Source organism: Spea bombifrons, chromosome 7 (genome assembly GCF_027358695.1).
Source record: "Spea bombifrons isolate aSpeBom1 chromosome 7, aSpeBom1.2.pri, whole genome shotgun sequence".
In the NCBI taxonomy this organism is placed as follows: Eukaryota; Metazoa; Chordata; class Amphibia; order Anura; family Pelobatidae; genus Spea; species Spea bombifrons.
In genome coordinates, this window is record NC_071093.1 from 43,185,832 (window position 1) to 43,205,838 (window position 20,007).

At 43.1% G+C, this 20,007-nt stretch overlaps 1 protein-coding gene across 5 annotated transcripts; it reads right to left on the reverse strand.

Annotated features, from left to right (window-relative positions):
• Positions 1 to 1,910: 1,910 nt before the first annotated feature.
• Positions 1,911 to 19,953, reverse strand: TSC2 (TSC complex subunit 2). Of its 5 annotated transcripts, none has more exons than XM_053471009.1 (42): positions 19,824 to 19,953; positions 18,940 to 19,097; positions 18,759 to 18,845; positions 18,281 to 18,391; positions 17,932 to 18,076; positions 17,549 to 17,666; positions 17,266 to 17,314; positions 17,033 to 17,158; positions 16,627 to 16,700; positions 16,253 to 16,379; positions 15,913 to 16,056; positions 15,652 to 15,789; positions 15,069 to 15,172; positions 14,696 to 14,777; positions 14,340 to 14,495; positions 14,083 to 14,187; positions 13,867 to 13,989; positions 13,358 to 13,464; positions 12,854 to 13,010; positions 12,609 to 12,731; positions 12,338 to 12,472; positions 11,927 to 12,116; positions 11,536 to 11,629; positions 11,307 to 11,409; positions 11,103 to 11,197; positions 10,016 to 10,138; positions 9,047 to 9,211; positions 8,794 to 8,946; positions 8,091 to 8,155; positions 7,518 to 7,715; positions 7,096 to 7,311; positions 6,771 to 6,839; positions 5,867 to 6,027; positions 5,075 to 5,574; positions 4,907 to 4,985; positions 4,473 to 4,559; positions 4,043 to 4,232; positions 3,726 to 3,865; positions 3,358 to 3,436; positions 3,177 to 3,268; positions 2,759 to 2,857; positions 1,911 to 2,474 (listed from the first exon to the last, which is right to left on the reverse strand). In XM_053471009.1, exons 2-42 carry the CDS (start codon positions 19,075 to 19,077, stop codon positions 2,310 to 2,312), a joined length of 5,412 nt encoding a protein of 1,803 aa, XP_053326984.1. In that variant the 5' UTR covers positions 19,078 to 19,097; positions 19,824 to 19,953; the 3' UTR covers positions 1,911 to 2,309. The 5 variants fall into 5 exon arrangements, with proteins under 5 accessions (XP_053326984.1, XP_053326983.1, XP_053326986.1 ...); XM_053471008.1 differs by having other exon boundaries at positions 8,052 to 8,155; XM_053471011.1 differs by lacking the exon at positions 10,016 to 10,138 and having other exon boundaries at positions 8,052 to 8,155.
• Between the last annotated feature and the right edge of the window lie 54 nt (positions 19,954 to 20,007).

A 20,007-nucleotide genomic window follows, 5' to 3' on the forward strand; every position in this document is an offset into this window, starting at 1 on the left:
AGAATTGAGGGGAGGGGAAAAAAAAAAATTGACGTTTACAAAATAAGATAAATTAATTTTTTAATGTGGAATAACAGGTAATAAACATTTTAGACAAAAGCCACCGTGTTCAGTGGCTGCGTAAGCTGTTAGTTGTGAAAACGCTGCATTAACCACTCTCTTTCTATCCACGGCCCGAGGCTGTATGCTAGAGCAACACAACCCGGCTGGCATTTTGTTTGTTTATTTATTGCGTGTGTTATGGGTGCGGGATCTGATCGTGAGTTGGGTGACCCGGTTTATATGTAGGACTAATGTATCCAACGCCTGAACTCCTGATGGGATCTAGATGCCTCCACGTCACACGGCCATGCCATTATTTTTGCCGTTTTGATGGTAAATGCATAATTACGCGCTTTGTAAGGACAAAGTCATTCAATAAAAAAACTGACTGCACAGAAGAAAAAAATGTGTGTTAATGATTTCCATCAATATTACCTCATATAATCAGGGACGCTGTTACAGACTGTAATTCTAATAAGCAAGGCACTATCTTGTACTGCCTGATTAACCAAGGGGTACCTCCAGGGCCCCAAAATGCAGCCCTATTTCATGTAGTAGGCCTACTGCCTGCTCTACAGCAGATAAGGATGTTACCCGATTATTCTAGTCAGAGCCGGCTCCGCTCTCCCAGTGTCCATCTGCACCCAGACAGGAAGTGTGCGAGGGCTTCAGTGAGCTCTGATTAGCCCTCACCCTCCTCATCTTCACTGCTTTCCTTTTTCCCTCCATTTTGCGCCTAGCGACAGGCCGTGCAGGAGCTCATACCCTGCTGGTGAGAGGCCTGCAGCCCCCAGCCAATGAGAAGGTGTCTTGCAGTGCAGTGGGTGACAGAAACTCTAGGTGAGATTAGAGGAGTTATAAGTGCCTATTTTTCCCCACCGTGTTGTGTGGTATTATTATGTTGTGTGGTAATAGTGTCCTGCCCTGCATTACTATCAACAGCATACGATGTGATGAAGTAACGTAGAGGCATCTGCGATAAACTTTTATTTTACATCATGTTTTAATGCGGACATGGGAAAAAAATTGGCACAAGAAAAAGCCTTCTTTTTGTAAAGATGGTACAGAGCCTCAAGCACCTAAATCCAAGTATCCCTGTCCAGGGAAACAGAAGCCTTTCTTGACTCCAATTCAAGGTGAGTTCTTACCAATGATATATAAAAAAGGCAATATCACATTCTCATTCCAGACACTGATTTCCTTTCTTTTTTAATACATGATATCCAGTTCCATGATTCCTCAGCATATGCCTAAAATTGAGCGCCGCTGAAATTAATTATTCCTTTGGATATAGGAAAGAAATTCCATACTAATTGCGATGCATCATTTCTATTCGGCTCTTCCACAAACTGAGACAAGAAAGTATCTTTTTTCAATGTCTCTAAAGGGGTCTGGATATTTTTCTTTTAGAAAGGCATGATATACAGGACCATAAATAAAAATTAATTTTCCCGCGATGGCAGAATTCAAAGTGGCTTAATTAGAGTTTTTTTGCCTTCTTTTGGATCAAGAGTAGAAAAAAAGTTATGTAGAAGGGTCAAACTTGATGGACAATTTCTGGATAATAAAAATTCTCTTAATTACAAATTTCCCCGAGTTGTGTAACCTTTTTCCGTGTACATTAGCAACAGTGATCCTTCAAGCTCACCAATACATTGTGGTTTCTAAGCAAATGACAAATTTCAACCTACAAGGATTATGCGGATTCACAACTCTCCTCAAAAAACATCCCTTCGACGAGACAAGAATGAGGTTGGTTTCACATATAGAAAGACCCCACCACCTCTTTTTATTTATACCATCCCTCCTAAAAAGTAATGTAAACCTGTTTAAAGTTGCAGATATGTTTGACTTGAGAAGTACACAAGTAGATTTTCCTTTGTGTTTAATTGAGCATGTTGCAGGAAGAAAAAAAAAAACACACAAAAAGAGCATATTATTATTGGACTAAAAAGATCTCCTCTCACTGCAAAAAAATGTATCAAGAACAAGGAAATCTCTGGACGCAGACAAGTAATCATTAATAAATTAATGTTTTTTGACTCTGAATATACTGAAAATAATTTAGTTTGAGTCTTTTGTAAAACAAAGGTTTCCAGACACCCAGGAAGATTTCAATCCGTGTGGCCCCAAATTCTGGAATTCTAAAGTGTCTTTAATAAGGAAACTTTGAAAAACCTTATGTTCCTCACATTTCTTTGGCCAGGACTTAAATCTACTATTCGTACAGTAAGGTCCTGAGGCTCTTGGTGCCTTCGTAAAGCTCACTATGCAAACTCCGTAAAGTCATCCACGGCAGAAATCAGTCTCGTTCTCTGCCCCGTTTCAAAGGCTCCATTTGGATTCTGAGGGTTCTGTGGGGGAGGCTTGTTGGAAAGGACCTGGATTGGGTATGGTAAATTCGCATTCATTTCCATCAACTCATTGTGAATCTAAAAAAAAAAAAAAAAAGTGTTTGCCGTTTCTCATACCAGAAATCAAATGACTGTATAACGTGCAGCTTTTCACAGACCAAGTGTCAGGAAAATGACCAACTGAGAAGAATTCCATTGCTACACCATCGCATCAGAGCCTATTGTGGGTTTCAATATATTTAAGAGATTTAATTCTTTGCAACATGTTGGGACTCTTTAAGTACATGATGATTACATAAAATTATATTCTGTATTCACCTGAGACAGGAGTCAGTCCTAAATATTTTTTCCAGATCACCTACCTTAGGTCTCATCTTCTTAATGTGCCTCAGCCGTGCTATCCATTTGGAAGGATAGATATCCGTGGGGTTTGATCTACTATGGTGAACCTGTGAAGCCATCTGCGTATAGAAAGAAAGAAGTTAACCAAAGGCTATTCCACCTATTTTACTGTAAACACTTTTAGAACTTAATGTAGGTCATATAAATCTTCTCTCTCTTACTCTGGAATGTCCAAAGCCCACCTGGAAAAGGTATCATTAATAATTATTTAGCCTGCAGCCATGTACCCAAGGACAAGGCACTGATAAGTTAAAAGACTTTTTGTTGTAGGAGGATAAAGTTTTTTTTGAGTACAAAAATAACATAATTTAACTTAAATTTTCTTCATATAACAAGGTAGAGAACGTAGTATCTAGAAAATTCTTAATAAAAATTTACGTTTGAATGTAAAGCCATCTGACGAGCCAGGAACGGCAGGTTTTTATCAGAGACAATTTTGGCCACAGAGACATCAACAAGGCCTTCCATATCTGGAACGAAAACAATCAAATTGATGAGACTGGTCCAAACGCAGAAGTCACCAATCACAGTTGTATATAAAATTGAATGATTACTGTACCTTTGCGGCATTGTAAGGTCACCAGGTTACTCTCGCAGTCCAGCGGCTGAATGTTGACATCTACAAAGTTGAACTGACCCTGCTCAGCAAAATGAAATAATTGATTATTTTTCCTTTTTTTTCCCCTCATATTAAATGAGTTTTTTTAGGCACCCTTTAAGAGACAAAATCCAAAATAATCATCTGCACACGCATTCTTTGAATTGTGACAATAAAGAATTCTGTCAGTTACACTTATTATATACCCATCTACCCAGGGTTATTTGTCCACACATACATTTCCACCAATGCTTGTTGGCAAGACCACAGAGTGAAATTTTGGGGAACCCCAATTAATTTAACGGTGCAGTAGTAGTTGACAGATGTACCTTGAGGGTGCCCAGTTTGTAGAACTCGCCAGAGTCATTGTAGATTATGTTGACAAAGTTGTTTCCAACATGTCTCTTTTTGTTGCATCTGCTTGGATCAATCTCCTTGTTGGGCATCAGGGTGGTGATCTGAAATATCACTGAAAACGTGGAAATACAAATTGTGGTGTTAAAGTGGTGAATATGGATTTACATAATCCAAGATTATTAAAACAACCACTTAAATAGCAGGATTTATATTTGTTAAAGATAGCGATCAAACATATGTTAGGAATGTGCGTTTTGCAGACCATCCACCCTGGAAAATGTAATTCTACCTTGCATGATGTCATCGTGCCAGCAGTAGGTGAACTGACCATCATCGCCCCCACAGCCGTCCAGGCCTCCTAGGAAGATCTTATCGGGCTGAGTGTCTTTCAGCTCAATTAATTTTCCCAGCCCAGTTAGGAACTGTGTATATCTGTAAGAACCATGTTCATTGGACAGGATTGCCCTTTCGTTGTCAACCTGTCAAAGAGGTACTTTGTTTTACAGATACGCATACGCAAACTTCTTTTAATATTATCAAACAACATTGTTGGAGGCCAGATATTCCATGCAAACCCTGAAACCGGAAGCTGGGTCTGTGAAAAGCGATACTTTGGAACTCTGCATTACTCTACGAGGAAAGTTAAATTTAACACCTTCTAAAATCTAAAAAGTACGGTCACCATTAGGAGATTATTTAAGAATTAAGACAAATTTCACCTGCCCCTCTCCAACATAGAGAACACCGATTTTGTGCGTGTCATAGGATGGGATCTGATCCAGCAGCTTCATTGTCCTTTCAAATGTCTTGAAGAAAAACATACAAACAAAATTGAAGTTAATCAATATTGAATGGAAAATCAATACATAAAAAAAATGTATAGTGTTGAGGGTGTTGGTGGTAGCATGCATGTGTCTGAGCATATGATGTGTGTGTGTGTTACTGTAAGGTGTTAGTGAGCATATGATGTTAGCATGTGTCTGTGTTACTGTAGTGTGTGTGTGAGAAAGTATTTGGTGTTAGCATGTGTGTGTGGGCGTGTATGGTGTTATCCTGGATACATGTGAATTTGTCTGCTCGTAGAATTAGAAGGCCTGGATAGAAAGTGCATTAACAAATATTAACAAAAACAAATATTTTTGCATACGCTCACCTGGGTGTTTGGGACGAGGGTCGGCTTGTTTGACTCTTCGCCAAAGAAAGGAGAATGATATAACTGCAAAAACACAAAGCTAAAAGGAGACAAAGCTGGCATCAGACTTCAAAGCATTATGCAACGTGTGGTATCTAGTGGTCAAAGGGTTCAGGACAACAGACCTACCTTGGGTCAATTCCAGGCACTTTCTCCGCTTTGGAGGATTTTGTACTGTTTTTGAAAGCATCAGCATTAATCCTTCTGCCCCTTCTTGAAGGCTCGGAGTCTGAAATGGTGTGACCTCTAGGTCGATATCCACTAGGTGACTGTGGAGACTGGTTTGGTGTTTCTGGTTCTAACTTGGAGCTGGTTGCCAGCTTCTGAGTTTTTCCAGCACTGTCATCTAGTTCTGAGTTGCTGTTCTGGCTTGGGGGAGCCTCTGGTTCTGCGCGGTTCACTTTAGTTTGTAGTTTGGACTCTGGGTCTTGCGTCTGGACTTCCTCCTTTGTGTCGGGTTCTTTGGGGAGCTCCTGCAAAGTTTGAAGTTCTGGGGACGAGCTCGATTTGCTCAAAGTTTGAGAAGGTTGGAATGGAATCTCTCGTGCCTGTCCAATGGGGATCCCTCGACTTTCAGAGTCTTCTAGCTGGGGAGCTGCAGGATCTTCTTGACTGGATGTAGATGAGGACTTTAATAAAAATAAAAAAGAAAGAAAGGATGAGATGCTCATGGGACCACACTAGTCCAAGATAAAATAAATTTGCACTCTTAAAGACAGCACGGTTGTGCTAGACAAAGATTTGATCTCCAGTGGTGCACCAATCCAAAAATAAGATGTCTATCTGTAACTAACACTTAGTGAAATAATTAAAAAGTTCCATTACTTAAGCAGGTAATATCCCCCTAATAGGAATCATGTCAATGAATAACGGAACATGAAAACATCTTAAGCAGAATTCCCATTACTGTTCCTGACTTACTCTGCTGATTCTGTCTGCTTTTTTCTCTGGTTTGCCATCACCCGATGCCTCTTCATTAGTTACAGCCTCAAAATCTTCCAGTTCCTGGGAACCAGCAGGAGAACCCATATCCTCCGCTTCTCCATCTAGCTGGGATCCTTCCTCGGGCACAACAGGCGACTCTGTAAAGAAAAGGACTTCTTAGAGACAAAGTAAAATTGTCCTTCCCTGTTTGGACTGTAACGCAACGACAAACTTGGATGACATGTCACACACAGTGGGTACTTAATGTCGGAAACAAAAGGATGAAGCAGCCTCTAATAAATACAATCTGCAGAGCCTACCAAATAAACAGAACAGTGAGAAATCCCATCAAGATGCAAGATATTTTTTTTTCTTTTTACATACAGTTCAGGTTAGAATGTCAACACTTCACGCTCGTTACAAAGATAGTATCGGTACAAACTATCGGTACTCGGCAGTGAGCAAACAATGTATTGCCAAGAATGCCATATTCAGCTGTGGTTAATAAAGCAACCACACAGGATTTCCCTAGAACGCTGCAGTTCAGCGGCAGCATCTGGCCAGTCCCAGTTATACAGCATGCAGTTTCCATTCCACACAAGCCAGGTTTAGTTTTCTTCAGACCTACAAAAATCTAACCAGCCGAGATGACATGCAATGCTAGGTTCACATGCTGTAAAGACGTCCTTGATAAGTTTCTTGTCAGAGACTGAACTCCAAAACTTTTGTTAGCAACGAAGCATATGGTAAAATCCAAATGACAAATCTCGTTTAAAAAATAAAAATAAAAAAATAAAATAAAAAAAGGGCCAAAAAATCCAAGAAGTTAAAAAACAAGCATAGGCATTTCAATGAGTCAAATATTATTCCGCAGAACATCTTTTGAGCTTGATAAATATACCTGCCCAGGAAATGCTCCTAAGCAGCTTCCCTTGACAACTGGACTGGGATGCGAGAGAGACAGAAGCCACTGCAATGGGAAGGAAGAGCACATTGCAAGATGTTGCTAGCACTGCTGATCGTTTAGCGGCAGTGACCATATGTACCTTGACCTCATTATGTCCTCAAACTGGAATACTTGAACCTCTAGAACTCATGAGTGGTAGGTCACTGGGAAGCACAGTGAATACAGAACTTGTAAGAGCCGACATTAAATTGTTCTGTATTTTAGGCATTAGAAGATGAGTACAAATAAATAAACAAACTTCTCTAGGTCTGTAGCTTACCCGTGTTTGACCGTTGTAGGACAGTGGGCTTGGGTGAGGCTTTAGACAGCGTGGAAGCTGGCATGGACAAAGATTTGTATAGAGCAGTTTCCCGATGCTCTTTAAACCTCTCAGCAGCCATTAATGCGTTGGACAACTCTTGAAGGGGCATGTTGTTGATATCAGATGAAAAAGGACTAAGAGGATTCTCCAAGCTCATTAGCCAGCTTGTGTTACCTGCACAGCAGAAAGACAAGTTAGAAACCAACAGCCTGGTATAACCACTGGAAAATAATAAGATCCCCCACCATACCAAGACTTGATACCCCAACCAGTCACTACAAATGCAAGGCATTTATTACAATTTAAAAGAGAGAGCATCCTGAAGGACTTAATTGTACAGACAAGGTCATACTTCATTCTTTACTGTTCAAGATCTTTACCGGTTGGCCTGCGAACTAGGATCTCTGCCCAGCCTTGGGTCAGAACCGGCACAAAGTCTGCAAGCGTGGCCTTCTCTTGCTTGACTTGAGTCCTACGAGGAACCCTCTCCCTCCCCGAAGTTGGAGTTCCACCAGACTGGCCTAGATGTGAGGATATTGATGAGCCTTCTAATGAGCCAGCTCGCAGACCATGTCCACCTAAGACAAGAACAAAAACAAATATGTGTCTATTCTTCACATAAATGAGATCATACAGCAGAGATTATGAACAATGTTGGATACTGCATACAATAGACAAAGGGGAATAAAAAAAAAAAAGGTATAGATAGGTGAACGAAGGGAAAATAGATGACTTCTTGAGAATTAACTACTGGTCAAGTAAAAAGAAATGCTAAAACCAACCATGCCTTTGGTTCATAAGACACTGATCAAAATGTTGTTTGTAGCTCACAGAAGCCAGCACTTCTGTTCTCTTAAGTGTCCACCAGTGAAAGATAGAAGGGAGAGTGGTCTCTCCCAACCAAATTAGCTCACCAGACATGGAGCGGACTCTGGGCTGCGGGGTTTGCATACCCTTTCTTGCCTGGAGGTCGTGGACAGAGGAGGCTTCTCTTGGATGTTCTGTCTGCATGCCTAAGCTTAGAGACAGAATAAGGAAATTGTGAAATTCCCAGGAAAAAAGAAACATGCTTCTGGAAGAAAGGAAGTATCCTAAAATAATACAACATGAATATTTGCAGAATGGTTTGTGTAATGTTTCTTATGTATGAAATGGGGCATTCCTTAAGCAAAAAAACGCTTACAATTTTAATCTCACCAAAGTTAATTTAGCTATATTAAGAGTTAACTTGTTGTTACCTATACTTTACACAGAGACATACAAAAGACAACACACATGTCTGCAACTAGCAGCAACAGCTTCATATAGCCCAAGTAACAGAAACAAATGGGCAACAAGAGACCTATGTTTTTATGACCGTAAAGGAAATATACACCCAGTTTACATAAAGGACAAAGGAAGGACTCGAGAGCAGCTCTGGGAGAAGAGAGGGGCGTGTCTTGCACAGGAAAAATGGCTGCACTCTTAACAACCTGACACTTTCATATATTTAAAGTCTAGCTTTCGTCTAATGACAGATTTCCTTAAAGCAGTTCAAGAATGAAGAATATCACACTGTGTGTGACTTGGGTATACGTCTTATACAATGAGCAGACACTGAGAAACTAAAAACGGTGTTTTGCGCTTGTACTAAACAAACTAATAAGCAGGTGGTACCTAGATTCTGGGTCAACCTGCGTCTCTCCAGTGTCAAGACCAAGAAGGGATCGTGTCCCAGTTCCCACACTCGTCGTCACTGTAATCAGCTTGTTTCCGACCAGCCATGTTTTAGTTCTCCCGCCATCCAACAAAAACTCTCCAACCGGCGACCTAGGATTGACAGACAGAATTTCGTTAACCCTTACTATGCACGAGTGGAAAAGCTCATGCAGCATTGCAGATCAGATAAAATGTTCGATGCCGAGCTCACCTCTTGGGCACGGCGGTAAAGTTTGAGAAGACATATCGTGCCATCATGTCCAGACAAATTTCAGTGAGCTCCAGATGTAGGTTTTTCAAGCTATCGTCAGCCTGGGCCATGGAGCTTTCATCTGCCGAGCTCAAGCTAGAGCTGGTAATGGAGGTCTGCATGCGGCTACACAAGACAGCAGAAAGAAGATGTCGGGGTGTAGAACAGATATGGAAAGGGACAGAAGGTGCATGACTTGTATTCCCATGGTGACCAGCAAATGTAGTTCTTGGAACGTGGTGTAGGACACACGTGCGAGTCTTTCCTTCTTGGCACACACAATATGGTCAAGAAAACTGGTATAAAAGTTTCCATACAGATTTCTCTTGGTTTGGAGATAAATTTTCATCTGGAACAAAGTCATGCCCTCCTGAGCCACTGCAACAGTTTTAACGATCATGCAAAATATATAGTAATCTACATTTATACCCCCTAAGAAAAGATTGAATTCTGAATCACAAGTTTTCATTAAACTGAAGTTGTTTTGGAGTAGAAGGTCTAAGACTGTCCTCCATCAAAATGGACAGAAATCTTTAAAACGATGACATTATTACGTGGCTGCCGGGAGTTATAGATCACAAATCACACCCACATGTTTGCGGACTTTGTTTAGATACAGAAGCCGATATATAATAATTGGGGACCGTTGATTCAGATTGCAAGCTTTTCTATAAAACATGTTTTATTTAATCCACAGACCGAAGAAAAAAAAATGCTTCAATGGTTTGAGTATTTAGATACGTTTCCAGCGTGCATTTTGTGGGTTAAACACCCACTTCACAGGTACTGCTATCGGGGTTATGAAATGGGCAACTAGTGACTACTTTCTGCCATGCAAAGACCCAAGCATGCACCCCGTTTAACCCTTCCCGTTTGGTGCAGGCAGGTTTGTGTACACTCCGCCCCCATCCAACCAGATATCGCCACTACCTGTACGCAGCGCGTTCCGATACACTGATGCTGCGAGATCGGAATGCGTTGGAAAGATCTCTCATTTCTTTAACTGGGGAGGTGTCACTCAAGCCTGGCTTTGTGGGTTTGGATAGCTTCAAACTACCCATTAGAAACCAAAAAGAAAACAGGCCAATGCGATGGGTGTGCCCACCGACCAGACCGTTTCACACCCCACCCAAAGTGGAGACCATTGAAAAGACGAGGAGTGGGTAACGCCAGGTGGCCGTCAGTATTTTGGGAACATCATAGAGGAGGAGAAACAGAAAATAAACAGAAAACACAAAATAAATGCCACAGATGAAAAGATAAAACGTCAAAACATATGCGCAAAAAAATTTAAAATAAAAAAACAACAAGACCAATAAGAAGCAAACAGCCCCTGATATAACAATGCACCATGTGTGTAACGGAGGAGCCTAATCTGCCCCCTCTAGGGCGTTGGAGGCATTTTAGACAGCACCCAACTTCTAGATCTAGATACACCTAGAGCAACGAAAGGAGTGGATTCGGACACACAAATGGATTGCTAAAACACAAGCACACAGATGGTACATTGTTCTCTTCAAAGCAGAAAGGTCATCAGACAAAAACAATATTAAAAGTAAAATTCTATACTTGTGCAAAAGGAAGCGGACATCGAGCTAAGTAATCCCAATTAAATCATTAAAACATTGAAAAAGAGGACTTAGGGAACCCAACTCGAATTTCTTAAAAGCTGAGCTTCATACAAGAACTTAAAACATCTTCATCAAACGCGTCTAGTCTAGATGGAGGTGTTAGCAGACATTATACATACAAAATCATGGTTGTTGATTGCGGACTTCAGAAAAACATTTATCCCGTTATAGCTAACATGTACAACGGAGCAAACCCCCATCTCTTAAGTCTCCTGTAACGAGAGAGCTGATCGAGAACTCTGCAGAACCCGACAGAGAACTTAATTCTGAAGAGCAACGTACAAAGCAACAAAAACAAGCGGACATCATTCTTCCAAGGAGAAGGCCTGGCTTTAAATGTCCCGAATTACTTAATGCTAACTTATTACTGGCTGTTAGGAAACTACCTTTTGGGCCTTTCGTTCAGGCTGGTGCTGCGTGCGCGGAAACTACCTTTTTCGGGGGTATCATCAAAACTCAGAAGAACGTTGGAGCGCAAACCCTGAGATGGAAGCAAAAGCAGATAAAATTTGGCAATTATAAAATGTACTTCTCATAAAAATTGGCAAGGAGGTATAAATTAAAATAGGGAATAAAAATGTTTCATATACCTTGGTTATGTAGGGCACAAAGTCCCTCCTCAAGGACAACCTGCACCGGATAAACCACATAGCGATCACATGGTGGGCCAAGAACACAATGTATTGATTGAACCTAGAAAACAGAAAACATTGCTAAATGTATCTTATCCCAATATCTTACCTACAGCTTCTTGGCATGTTGCAAAACTAGACTTCTTAGTGCCTACCGAACAAAAGGGTCAAAGCAAGGAGCACTCACTTGGACGGGTTGGTGTAAGGGAGGGAGATGGCAAACACGCTGGCATACTGCTCTGCCGCGAAGTTACCATAAAGGTGAGGTAACCGAACCAAAGCTGAAAAAAGGATAAGTTCCAGGCGTTAGAATCATGAGATTTATTCTGAGGAAGCCCAACACATTAGGATTTTTTCTTTTTCTTTTAAAATGAAAAACAGAATTTCTACAATTTGATCCCGAGTCTCATGTGGAGAGACTGAGATGTCGTGCAGTGTGGTTTCTAACAGGTTAGGTTTACCATTTTCACATATTTTTCCAGTGCACAGTATGATCCTGTAATATATATTTATATAAGTAATATACAAGTAATTTGCTCTGGCAACCAGCCCTTTGACCAAGGACACAACAAACTCACTCGACAGGAATTCCAGCATGGGGATGGCCATGGTCACCGTGGCCGAGATGTGGGTCAACTTCACGATGAGGACAGGAAGGGATTTAATCAGGATCCCTGGCATCTCGATCATGCACATGGACAAGGCTACCACGCACTGCTTAGCGCAGCGGTATATCAGGCCGTTTTCAAGAGCTCGTACCATGTCTCTCTGCAAACAAACAAACAGGTGATGAGCAGGGCCCAAAACCTCAAAATCATCTTCTTTGGGATAAGATTTAAACATAAATGTGACCGTGATAAAAGGAGCTGAAGGACACACACCAGGCATTCCGGAACTTCACATAATTACATCCTATCGCCTTGTACAAAGCAACAGATGACCAGCAAGAAAGACAAGGGGAGCTTTCAGCATCCAACGCAAATGAATACCTGTTTCAGGGTGTCGAGGTTAGGGTGGTAAGAGGTTAGCGCCGTCAAAACAGGAACGACGGCCAGCTGCAGATCAGTTCGGGAGAAACCTTCTGGAGTGTTGTGAAGGCGATCACTCGCATTTCGGTCGGTAAGCTAAAGATAGAAGAGGAAAAGTATACATTGGCTGCCTGGTCTGCTTTGAAGAAAGTGCTAATATTTATAAGAATGATTTCACATAATTAGTTCTGCCTTTAAACCATAAATAAAGTAATAGGACGCGATATTTTACCATGGTGCAGAGAAGTGCAGAGAGCTGGTCGATGTTGCAAGGAGATGACAGAATGAGGACCTTGTAGCGAAGGCACTCTGGCAGCTTGTTAAGCACCAGTTTTAGAACCTTCCAGTCGGTTTCCTGCAGGATAAGCATCTCTTTGAGATTGGTGCATGCGCGGAGAGGGCCCAGAACATGTACAACCACATGACGTTCACACGACGCGACTCTCAAAACCTAGGCAGACCGACCGGAAACAGTACCTGTCTCAGACACTGCAGGAGGACCCCAAATGCCAGAGAATACGGCAGAAACCCCATGCGTGGACTCCCACTCTGCGAAGGGAGGCTTGGGCTGCCAGCCGGCGGAGAGGACGCCCCTGCTTGCTTGCGTTCATTTGGTCTTTTCTCAAGATCATTCCTAAAAGGAAGAGATTTGTGCGACGTTCACTTTGAAAGCAAAACATTTTAAAACCTGCACCTAGAATCCGAACCAAATCAATGTTGAAATGAGCAAGAGGAGAAAGCCCAGCACCACGGTCACTGAATTTAAGGATTCTTTTTTTGTTTTTATATACCACGGTTTTATTAAGTGAGGCCTAAAGGGAGTAGAATGACATAGCCCCGGTGTGGAGGCTCATTGTAGAAGGAAATGTTTACTTGAGTTGGCATGGAGTCTTCTCAGACATGGTTTAAGGACCTCTAATTAAAGATTTCATTTTCTGCAAACGTAAGACAATTATTAAGCAGACAGTACATATAGCTCACACAGATTCGCAGAGGCAGTAGGGGCTGAAGCGGACAGCACCGTCTTTGTTGGGAAGACCGACCCGTCTCAAAGAGTCTGCTCGGAGGAGGAGGAGGAAATCAAAGACCTACGATGGAAAGCAGGTATAAGTGACAAACGTTATAACCGAAAAGACTATTCGCTACAACCCTCTTTCAAACCCTTTTTCCAATTGTAGTTATAATTTATCACAAACACCTAAAACTGGTCAAAAGTCACGGTTTTCTTGTTCCCTTTAAGGTGCAGTTCCACTTTGAGAAAACCAGAATTTCACTAACATGCTAAGGAAATAAACCTTAGCAGATCTTTTTTATTATTATTAAGGGTTGATTCCATAAAACGACCAACATTAAGATGCCTTTTTTTCCAGTTTCTGCGACCTGTCGCTGCCTGCTTTTGTGTCACATGAGCGTTAAGCAATCCGTGAACAAAAACCTGTTAGAGGTGAAATTCTACATGAATAAAAGGATTATTTTTGAGATGGCCTTACCTGCAGGCGGATGCTGCTGGCTATGGGTGAACTGTAGGGGTATTTGTAATGCAGCTGGATGTGGTTTATCAGCATTTCGTACACGCGCATGGCATGGCTAGCTGGAAGACTATAGAGCTTGGTCTGCAGAAAGAAAAAGGGAGGCATTCAAGAGATCAACCACACGGTGCCTCCAACAGCAACACAGCCAACGACGACATCCGGTCTGTCGCTCACCTGCAGGATAACCATCAGCCCAAGGACCGAAGTCTTCACGTCTTCCAACGAAGAAGCGTCCTGTCCCCAAGACTCCGCCGGTGTAGACAAAGAACGAGTAACAACCTTTTAAAAGAGATGTTGACGTTTAAAAGTTTAGAATGAATTAAGCTACCATTTTAAATGACACAACAAACTTTTTGGAAGCACATTTCTATGGCAATGCCCTGTTAGCTGCCTTAAAAACGTGGGTGTAAAATGTAAAAATAATATGCGACCTTCTCGATGATGTCCATCAAGCTGTTAAAATGGCAAGAGTGGCAACATTCAGCCAAATCGACCAGGAGTTGGGTGGCAAGCTTCCGAACTTGGTGGTCCTTATCTTCAGGTATGTGGGCTAGCTGGCTGGTGACCACTTTTTCAATAAGTTCCTCCTGAAATGGCACGCGGTACATGGAACAAAATGGTTTAAAAACATTAGCAATAGTGAATTGCACAGTTTCAACAGAAAAAAAAATATAAAAACCTTTCCTACAGATGAAAAAATATATTTTACGTAGAAGCCTCTGCGAAAATTGAGAATTTCAAAATATGTGATAAAAGGCATGAAAAGATAAAAACACGGAAATCCCACCTCGTAAAACTGGCGGTTGATACTCAGCGCGAAGGAGAGAACATCTAACACCTTCATCCGAACAATGCTGCGAGATTCATTCCTGAAACGAAAATTACATTTACAAAATGCGGCAAAAGTCCAAGACGTTCCCGTGGCTACAACATTCGGGAAATGACTCAAAACCCAAAGCACATAATGCGCTGCTCATGACATTTCAGTGTACGTTACGTACGGCATGACATCATGTCACCATCATAATGCTCATTAATGTCGTAATATTTCACTTAGCACGGTGATATATCTGCTCAGTGCAGCTGCCTCTCGCGACCCCTGGGTATTATTTCCTTTACAAAGAGATATTAAGCCGCTGAATCAGACCTGAAGCCCCCACCTGAAGTATCTGTCCATAAGTTTCTGCAGATCATGAATCCAACCTTCCTTCCCGGGATGAATGGCTCGGGCTCTGTAGGTTATGAGATTTACTACGGATGTGGCCTATATAGACACAAAGCGAACAGCATTTTAATGTAAAAAAAAAAAGAGAAGTAGAACTTCATATTATTATTATTATATATGTATTTTTTGTTCTTCTGCCACTGTTTCGGCTACCTGGCCGATTATGTAGCACGTTCTTGTCTCGTCGCGGTGCAGCAAACCGCACCATAGCCAGGGCCATATCCCGACCTCTGCCTAAAGAGACAGTTCGAGCAGGCAGCACCCCTTCTGTTGCAAAACCTGGGAAGAAATGCCCTACGGGTGCACCAGGCTCCACTACTCAATGGACCGGTTAGGTCGAGGCAGAGGTGAGTCCAGCTGGTAGGCTAGGGTGCTGTCCTATGTCGGGCCTAGGGGGCGCCCAGGACAAATATATCGCTGAACATAGCAGTCTATGTAACTACGTCACATCTACGAGACGTCACCTCTCACCTTGCTCTTTTACGGAAATATGGATAAGTACTAAGTCTCCCACTTACCGGCCGCTCATCTGAGCTTCTTTCTACCAGCTCAAAAAGCCGCTCCTCGTCTCCATGAAATTCATTCTGATCGTAGAGCTCTTCCACCAAGGTTAACAGGTTATGAACAGCCACCTTTAACTCCTGACTTCGTAGATCCTGAAGATTACACAAAATAAGATTAGCAGGCGACATAAATCCAGACATAAGGGAGACAACAGATCTCTTTAGTTAATCCGGACTGACTAATTAACAATTATTTTTCTCAATAATACTTCCTACCACAAGCTGCTGGAACAGTCGCCCGATGATATGCAGGAGAACGTCCCAAGTGACCGCCTGCACTTCTCGCCCGTATTTCTTGATGAGTCTCGTGACGGACAGAACGATTTCATAGGAAACCACCGCATTTGGACACGTCATGGCCTGATACAGAGAAAAATACATTCGCAAATACAGCCGGAGCCTAAGTGATCAGAAAGTAAATCGAAAACTAATACATTGTACACAAATACAGAATTTTTTAATCGAATTTATAGTTGTCTTCCCAACATTCATATTTTAGACGTAAAACACTGTTCATTTGTAATTATTTTAGGTTATTCGGAACGTTGGAGTTTACCTTAAGGAAAGAGGGAAGCACGGATATAGGGGAGTTCTTCAAACAGAAGAGCCTGTGAGCTCCCCATAGACCCATCCCAACGAAGAACACGGCTCCCCTCAGCAAAGGAGCGTCTTCCATGTAGACTCTGAGAAAACAAGGGAAAATTATCAAAAGTATTGTAGTGTTGAGACTTCAGATGGCAAAGATCACAAAAATAGCAACGTTCCTACATCCAAGCACTAACTGCACCAACACAAGTCTGGAGTCGTGTTCTGGAATAAGGGCCAAAGATGGTCTAGATGAGGTAGAGTGTTGACAGCAAACAATAAAAAGGTCTTTCATTGACATTGGGCCCCCTCTAGTGTTTTGGAGGCCTCACTACAGATTCATACCTATCTTCCATGATCCGGCTCATTGAGTAAACAGCACTGTGGCCAAGATGGGTCCCCAAAAGGTTTCGCATCAGCTGCAAACACATAGCAGACATCAACAAGGCATAAAAAATGATTAGATGAACAGAGTAATAAAATAATGTGAAGATCAGATTTCAGAAAAATTCAAAAAAATAGAGTCTTCAGCAGACAAAAGGTAAACCTTGCTGCATAAAAGCAATCTATACAATTTGACTCCGAAAATGCTGGGTGGCCCGCGATCTGGGGGGGGGGTCGCGTTATTTAATAGGGTTACTAGGCTCAACAGTCCTCTCACGGGGCGTTTTTAATGAGCACCATAGGAGATGTTCTCCGGCGTAAAAACCCTGTTACACAGCGACGTCCGAATGTATATTCCAGCACAAACCTTCCAGCAAGGCTCACAGAGCTCCTTGACATTAATGGTGCGACAAAGCGTGATGACAAAAGTGGGGATGCTCTCCGAGGGGAGGCAGTTATAACAGACGACGGCATCCAGAACCTTCAAGGAGACCTTCGGTAAAAGAAGACAAGACATTATTAAAGATGCGGAGTTGTTGGCACCGCACTCACAATGTCACATTTTATTAACAACACCTAGAAGAAAGAAAGCAGACCGACCTCGATGTCGTAGGTGGACGCGGTGCGATTACAGAGCAGGCAAATCATCCTGTGCCAAAAAAAAGAAATATTGGGGAATGAGAGCTCGATGCTACAGAAAACAGAAACTTCTCACAAGTTTTAGAAGCCAAGAACTTTGCTGGGGGGAAAAAGTTCTAGATGTGAAGGAGGAACATGCCACTGGTTTCCATGGTGAACGCTTCACATGCGGACCTTTGCCCCAAAATTGCTCGTTTTGCCCGGATTGTGGAACGTGGAGATGGTACGGACGCGGGATACTTACTGCACCATGGGAGCGATGTAGCTTTCCAGGTAACAGCTGTGGAACTTCACCAGGTTCACAAGCACAAGCAGGAAGCCGGGGTTTAAATCCGTTTCCATCCACTGGAGAACAAAGGGGGCTAAAACCAGGACAGGCGCGCCGGTTAGAAAGCAGGCAAGATGGACATTTTCCAAAAAACTATTTTAATTAGCGAGAATACAGATAGAACACAGCATTTCATAACAGGAAATTCCTAGTTTTAACTTTCAGAGCATGACCGACTCCCTGCTTGAAGCCAGGTGCAAACACCCATACACGTGACACTCTGGCAAGTAACTCCCGGAAGGTATGCCCGCCTCGTCAATGTTTAAATCATCATCTCATCAAATATCTTAAAAACCTACCCAGTTCCTCTTCAAGATACGCGATGTCGCGTCCATTATCGGTCAGCGCTTTGAAGACCTCCAATCTCCCCGCAAGATCTTCATTGGTTGGATAGTCCTTTATGACGCGGAAGAAGTGGGCGCGGAGGATGCCGAGCCTTTCCCCCTACGCAAATTAGAAAAGTCGCCCCAAATTTTCACATCAGTCACAACAATGTACACAGCGCCGGGACGGGGGGTATATTGCTGTACACAGCGCCGGGACAGGGGGGTATACTGCTGTACACAGGGATGGGGGGGGGGTATACCGCTGTACACAGCGCCGCGGGGGGGGGGTATAGTGCGCTAGGTTTTTTTTCTCACTAATCACCTGTCCGAGGACGAGGGCCTTCAGTAAATGCAGCACGTTGTATCGTCCCTCGGCAGGTTGCTCCGGCTGCAGGAGGTCATCGACAGAAACCAAGATATCTTCAACCGCGTGCTGGAGGAACGAATCACGTTACGGACAATCTCATTTGGTGAGCGGCAGAGGAAGGGGTGACCAATTCCATACTGACCAAAAGCAAGAATCCCACCTACACATGTGCCCCCCCCATACATCTCCCTGCATGTGACATGCTTCCCGCCAATCAGCTCCAGCGCTGGCTCAGTGAACACTCGAGTCGGGGGTCTACTTAAACCCCAACGCAAAGGAAGCACTTAGACCGACGTCAACGTTTTCCTGCAACTGATAGGAGGCTGCTCCAAGCATCCGCGTTCCACATCCGCCGGAAACATGGATCATACGTGTGGAATTTCTATGCCCGGGACGATTACCCTCCCGCGCGTTTCACCCTCCCCTAACTCACCTCTTCAAACTTTTTGGTTTTTGAAAGCTCACAAACTTGATTTATCGCTCGGATCCGGACGTGAAAGGGAGACTCGGGGCGCAGTTCCTGTTTGCAATGAAAAGAACAGAAAAAAAAAGGAAAGGGTTAATCTGATGATCATCACCTACGGGCGGCTAGGAACCACCTTTCCGCCTCGTACCTTCATCAGCTCCGCGGTGATGATGTATTCCGGCTGCTTCCATTCCGAGTTCTTGCTTTTTCCTCGGGGAGGCCCCAGGCCGAGGAACATCTTCACCTTCTCTTTCAGGCCCTGATCTCGGCCCATCTGCCTGGCCATGGCTGCAGCAAGCGAGGGCCCTGGGCCAAGGCAAAGCCAAATAACTATTCTGGAACTGTCCTGGCGCTATGATGTCATCAAACAAACCAACACAGGTATGGCTAAAACGGTAGTTTAGTTAGCTATAAAATTCTGATTTAAATTTTTTTTATATATATATTATTATAGTTTTTAACGTCACTCAAACTACTCACAGTTTATTTACTTCCATGGGAAAACGCGGAACGATCCCCAAAGCGCTACTTCATAGTGCCACTCCAGCCACTTTTGTCTTAGGGGGTGTGGTTAGAGGTGTGTCCGGGGGCGGGGCTCTGTGCCCAATTGCTGGTTATTTATGTAACTGAGTTGGGCATTTAGAAGAGTAATAATTTTATTTCAACCCATTTAATTTATAATGTTCTATACACATTATCGGGGCTTTTAGGGCTGTAGAACCCTGCGATCCCCTCATACCCAGCAAACAATCTGAGCTCCTGGAAAGGAGGGGCATCAGAGGAGGAAAGGGACAGAGGGTCTGGCAAAGGTAAACAGGGACACTTGGCAGGTATGCAGTTGGCAGCTATGTGGAGCGCTTAGTAGCATACCTCCCAGTATTATATGTTAAAGCTGTTAAAGAGTGTTTATCGGCACCCGGCAGACGTGGTAGAGCTGCCCGAGCTGTGCGTGTTATTTATGAAGAGATCACATAGGAATAAATCGCTTTCAGCGCAGACATTAAACCCGCAGTGTAGCCGGATATCACCCACCTGGCTCCTGTCTGCCCACCAACCTGTCACCTCCTGCTCCCCGCAGACACCTCACCGCCTGCAGGGTAACATTTACTACTTCAGGCCTCGGCTTCTGGGCCTACTAGCACCGCCCACTAGTCTCTAGCACCGCCCAGGGAACGCTGGTACCGCCCATCTTCTGCCTCGTCGCCTGCTAGCACCA